General features: G+C 32.9%; 1 protein-coding gene across 1 annotated transcript; it reads right to left on the bottom strand.

Moving 5' to 3' along the window:
* Nucleotides 1-1636: 1636 nt before the first annotated feature.
* On the bottom strand, nucleotides 1637-2861 carry LOC120190259 (LOB domain-containing protein 40-like). Its single transcript, XM_039193361.1, has 2 exons — nucleotides 2602-2861; nucleotides 1637-2508 (listed from the first exon to the last, which is right to left on the bottom strand). Exons 1-2 carry the CDS (start codon nucleotides 2789-2791, stop codon nucleotides 1808-1810), a joined length of 891 nt encoding a protein of 296 aa, XP_039049292.1. The 5' UTR covers nucleotides 2792-2861; the 3' UTR covers nucleotides 1637-1807.
* Nucleotides 2862-6298: the final 3437 nt, after the last annotated feature.

Here is a 6298-nt window from a genome sequence, read left to right on the forward strand (position 1 = left end):
CTTCATTCCAACTAACCTAAATCGTCTTCAACTTATAAAAGCAATTATCATTTCATTTCAAATGACGACATTTTTACTTTGAATAACCAAACAACTTACAAAAACTATAATCAAAAGACATTTTTATTAACATGCAAGTCAAATGAAGTTCTGTAATCCAAGTTCCAATGCATCTAATACATATTCCAAAGTTATTATATTATATATTTTTCCTTCAGGTTTTATTAAAATACTTGCATCAACACTGTCTCACAAATTCAACCTAAAATATTATTATTTTAATCAGTTAAACAAATAATTCAATGTTAGAATATTAAAAAAATGAAAATTTAAATCAATTCAGAAAAATATTTAAAAATAGTAATGTGGCGTGCAATAGCTGATAGCCTTAAGAACCCAATTTGTTTGGGCTAAGATTAGGTCTAAGTTTCAAAACTAGTAACGGCCAATGGACATGGGCCAATATTAATTTTAATGATTTGTAAATAAATAATTAAATAAAAAAACACATGTGCAAAGATAGAAAAATGGAATTATATATTACCTTGTATATTTGACTAAAATTCATCCCAATTTTTTCATAAATTATATGTTCTCTTGGAACTAAAGCCAAACTCCACAACTCATTTTTTTCGATAAATAAAAGCCACAACTTGGTGATTGGAGTGATCAGATTTGAACATTCCTTCATTTTCACAATAGAATCCCCTTAGCAAGTATATAAATATTTTTAGAGAATATTTGATAATATATATTAAAGGATTAGGATCCACTTACATGAAACTCTTTTAGTTTTACGTAAATTTAGGATCGTTAGATGATTGAAAATAGATGGTTGAGATTAACTCATTGTTTTTTCAATGAATATCTTCTCATTTACTACTGTTAAACTCAATACTCATCCAACGATCTTAAATATGTGTAAAACTAAAAGAGTTTTACATTGTGTAATAGGATTATATCCCTATATTAAAAATCGTTAATTAACTAATTAATCTAATGAGATGAGATATAGAGATGATAATTGGTCGGGTTGGGTTGGATTTTTTATCATCAATTTGATTGAAAAATATATATCATCCACCTTAACCAAATTCAATAAAAAAAAAATCTATATTTTTCATCCAACATGACCCGAAAATATGTACCCTTCATTTGATCCAAATCCAATCCAACCCGATTTTTGAAGTATAAACTTGATTCAATATGACTTGACATAAATTAATGACCTAATTATAAAAAAAACTATAGAGAGAGAAGGCATTGTAAACAATCCATAAATTTATTTGAAAAATATTTTATTATCCCATAATCGAATCAAAAGTTGTTTATCATCCACTTAAAGCCGACCTAGTATTATATAAAACTTGACTCGAAAAGAAGCTTAAACTGATTAAATCAGGTCAAAACTTATCAATTTAAGTTAAATTGTCCATTTTAATGTGATACTAGATTTTTTAAGTAATTTTTTTACTTAGGAGTATAAATTCTTAAGTTTACAAATGGAGTTTAAAGAGTAACTCTTATATTTTATTTTGTAATAGTTATTCGAATTAATTCATGAATAAATTAGACACAGATAATTATATTGACCAAGTGAATAATATACGTTGAGAAGAATAAAAATTTGTTGTGATTCCACCTATAAAATTTACCATTTCTATTTATGTAAACCACATTGGAACTATGTGTTTCCTCTGATTACATAAAGAGGGAAAGAGAAGAAATTACAAAAACAAAAAGCCCACAACTCTTCTATGTAAAATAAACAAAAGCCGAAAACGTGCAGCCAAAACTTAAATGCCGTTTAAGCCGCCGGATAGTCGAGCCCCAGGTCAACCTTACACCTTTCACTATCCTCCAACGCCTCCACTCTCCTCTTCTTCACGGGCACCACCACCTCACAGCCACGTGATGCAACCGGCTTAAATCCCAGAGTCAACTCCAGCCCCATCTCGCCGCTTCCTTCCCCCGTCCTTTCTTTCGAAACCCTACCTCTGAACTCCGGCCTCGCCGGAAACAGCCGCGAAGCCGCCACTGTTTCCTCTGAGATCATACTCTCTGTTTCTTTACTTTCCCCATCCATAACGGCCAACTCAGACTGGTGACTCAGCGATGACTCGTGACTCGTCGATCTGTTTCCCTCGAACCATTCTTCCGCGTAACGCCGCGGTTCGGGTTGTTCGCAGTTCTCCTCTAAGACCGGCTTATCCACCTTGGGCTTCACAGTTCTTTTAACCCGGCAACGAGTCTTGACTCGTTGAACATCGTTGGAGGCTGCGGAGTTCTCATCTTTGGAGACATGACGAATGTCGTATGCTTTTAGCGGCGGACCTTGACCATTCGCGGCGGCTTCAGAAGCAATCGGAATGATGGGAGCTCCTTTTAGCACAGCTTCCACGGCGGCTTGACAAAGCTGCCAGCTTCCGGACCATAATAACCCAACAGAACCGTAAATCGGGTTCACGATCCGCCCACAAGCCTCGTATAATAATGACCTAAAAATATCTGAACATCAACAGAAAAAAAAATCAGTCAAACAATCTAAAATCAAATGAGTAAAAAGACCACCATGAAACGCGTAATGAAAACAGAACTTACCATGACGAAGGTGTTCGGGGCCAGCGTTGATGAGGTTCATGAGACCGGCACGGCCATAGAACTTGGCGAGAAAAACGGTAGCGTTTGCTTGGGATTCAGGGCTTTTGATCCATTGTAAACATGGCCTAATGCTACAATTTTCACTGCATCCTTTACGAAGGATCCGGCATCCATTACAACTCATACGCATTTTGGAAAAAAATTGAAAGAAAGTGAAAGGAAAATAGATGTTTGAACAGAAAGGTAGAGATTTGGAGAAAGTAAAGTAGAGGATTGAAGAAAAGGGGAGAAGGTAGAGTATTTAAGGGGAGTAGAAAAATATTATTATTTTTTATGGAAAAAAGCCGCTGGGTTTTCAGGTAATAGGGCCAGGGTGGTGGGGACGCAGTTGTTTTAATTAAATTTCCATTCCAAAATGCTGATTTCCAACATTCAAGATGCCTGTCTTTAAAATAATTATAATCTTAATCCAAATTTAAAATATGGTACCATGTTTTGATATTTCCCTACTCTCACACTCGCTCGTGGATTCCACTTCCAACTAAGGAATCCAAATTCGCATCCCATTGGAGGGGAATGTCTCAGGAAAGGCGGGTTAATATACGGCTAATATACAGTATTACCGGATACATTAAAATGTATTTAATAAATTCGGTTTAGCGGTATCTATTATGTTGACAACTAATAATGTTTTAGGTAGAAAATATGAAAAACTATTAAAAAATTTGGTAACCGGTAAACTTTGGTTATCGGTAAGTATCTATCCTTTTTATAAAAGTGTCCATACTTTTAACATATCAAGTAAATTTTACCGGTTTTGTCATAATGAATCTGGTTTTGTCATATTTTTACCTGTTATATTGTAAATTATCTATCCTTTTTATAAAAGTGTCCATACTTATTTCACTGTGAAAATATATTTATTATTATCTTTAGTTAATATTGTTAAATTTAAAATCTAAATAATATTTTATAAAATATCAAAACAATCAAATAATTTTTTGTGTAAATGAAATTATTAAATTAATATTGTAGGTGGAAAACATGAAACACTATTAAATAAATTGAAACATAAATTACATAACTTTTAAAAAAGTATATATCATTTTTATAAAAGTGTCCATACTTATTTCACTGTTGAAAACATATTTATTATTATATTTGGTTAATATTGTTAAATTTAAATTCTAAATAATATTTTATAAAATATCAAAACAATCAAATAAAATTTTGTGTAAATTAAATTATTAAATTAATATTGTAGGTGGAAAACATGAAACACTATTAAATAAATTGAAACATAAATTACATAACTTTAAAAGCAGTTTTAAATCCTAAAAAGTGTCGATACTTTTAAAAAATATCGATCCAAAACGATATACCAGGTAAAAATATGATAAAACCGGTAACAAAATGATAAAACCGGTAAATTTAAAAGTGTCGATACGTTATATAAGGATCGACACTTTGTGAATTTAAAAGAGAAGCAGTTATAGCGCCTATAATGTGTCGATAATTTAAAAAAATATATCGATCCACAACGATATAACAGGTAAAAATATGATAAAACCGGTATCAAAATGATAAAACCGGTAAAATGATATCGGATATATTGAAAGTGTCGATACTTTCGTAAGTACGTGTAATAAATTATCGACACTTTCAAAGAAATAGGTAATTATCCTTTCGAAAGTATCGACACCTGACATAAAAGTATCGACACTTTTGTATTTGTATCGATTAAATATAAATAACATATCCGATGAAAATATAAAGGCCATAGCTAAATATCCTCTGAAAAAAGATAGAACGGACGAGTTTTTGAAATCGAAGAGTAATTGTTGCTGCATTTCAGAAGGCGTTTCTAAAGCGAAGTTTGTTTGTTTGTTGCTGCAGTCGAATCGAAAAGTATGTTGTCGAAACCCTAATTTTTTATTATTACAGTAATCGCGATAGGGTTTTTTATGTGTTGTTTGGGGTTTTGGAGTAAGGAAGCATTTGGGACCGATTGCAGGTAGAAATAGATATTCAAGGAAAAATATAAATGTCGATACTTTTATTAAATATTATAGGTAGAAAATGATATTATAGGTTGTATAAATGTGCTGACACATTTTGGTGTGGTCATTCAAATTCTTTTGAAGAAAACCGTTTTACCACAAGAGTAGTTATCTATATTTGTATATTGAATAAAGTGTATGTAACGAAATAATTTGATTTGCGTAAACTGATATATGAAGGAAAAATGGAGTCAATGGGTTGGAAAATTGTTGGTGGAGCAGATGACTTTGAAATTGAGGCCGAGACTCGAAAGCAACCAAAGGGTGGATATATGTACTTCTAGTAAGTATCAATGTCCTTTTGTTATTATTGTTGAAATGGTAATTGGATTAAAGTATCGATAAACTTTAAATTGATTACAAATTTTAAATGTTAACAGTATGGCCGAATGCAAAAGGATGAAGGGAGATGGCACACAGAGCGGTTCGGTATGTAAAATGAAATTGACATTGTGTAGTATTAGTATTTAGTGTTAATGTATTGATTAAGAAACGTTTATGTTTAATATTAGGTGAAAAAAGATGTGAGGTCCAAATGGAATTCAATGAGTGATGCTGAAAAGGAACCTTACATCATACAGTCAAGGAATGATAGTAAAGAGTACAAAGAACGGAGGAAAGCACATGAAAATAAGGTATTCATTAAACTTGTAAATACGTTGATACAAAATATATATAAGAACTATAACATTATATATTGTTAAAAAATGTAGGAAGTGTCGACAAGATGCAGCATTAAAAGGGTGAATTTATTAATTAAACACCTTAAGGAGAATGATCAGTTGAATGTGATGGGAGAAATAGGTTTTGGATCGTTGATCGGAGTAAGGGATCGACCTATTCGGAGGGAATTGTGTCGATCCTTGATGGCACAATTTGACGTCAGTCAATGTATGGCTAAGTATGGTGATTATTCATTCCCTCTGGGGGTATCGACTGCTGCAGCCGTATTGGGGGTACAAAACAAAGGCAAAAGTGTTATAGAAGTCTGTAGGAGTAAGAACTGGAAAGCACTTGCCTCCAAATATGGTTTGAATCATAAGGTGACATATGCTGAAGTTGAAGAGGATATCAAAAGTGGATCTTACTGGGGGGGATGAGCTGAAGGCCCGAGTTCTATTGTACCTTGTCGGGATATTTCTTTGTCCAACGGGTGATACGTCAACGAACAAGGAATATATGAAGCTCATTTGCGATGAATGCTTGAAGGGTGAATTCAATTGGGCTGAATATATCCATTCGAGATTGATTGAATCAATAATCACCTTTAAAAAGGGAAGCCAGAGATACCTCAAAGGGTGCATAGCAATCTTAGAGGTAAATGAGTTGAATCACTTTTTTGTGTTTTTATATAAAAATATAAATTTTATTATAAATGCAGGTTGCACTGTTCGATTTTTGGTCGAGCTGTGAGGCAGTGCCGGCTTATGAAAGAACCGGAGTGGCACGCATCCGTGCATGGGGGAAGGAAGAGGTGGTTAGAGTGATGGTGAAGTTGAAGTTGGATAGAGGGAAGAAGCAAGAAATGGTAATAAATGTAATTAAATAATATTAAGAATATAATCAATGTCTTAATATTGTAATTTAATTTTGAAGGTTATTGGCAAGGATGTAGAGGAGGCAGTGGAGGCAGAGGA

This window comes from Hibiscus syriacus, unplaced genomic scaffold (assembly GCF_006381635.1).
Source record: "Hibiscus syriacus cultivar Baekdansim isolate YM2019G1 unplaced genomic scaffold, ASM638163v2 tig00116962_pilon, whole genome shotgun sequence".
In the NCBI taxonomy this organism is placed as follows: domain Eukaryota; kingdom Viridiplantae; phylum Streptophyta; class Magnoliopsida; order Malvales; family Malvaceae; genus Hibiscus; species Hibiscus syriacus.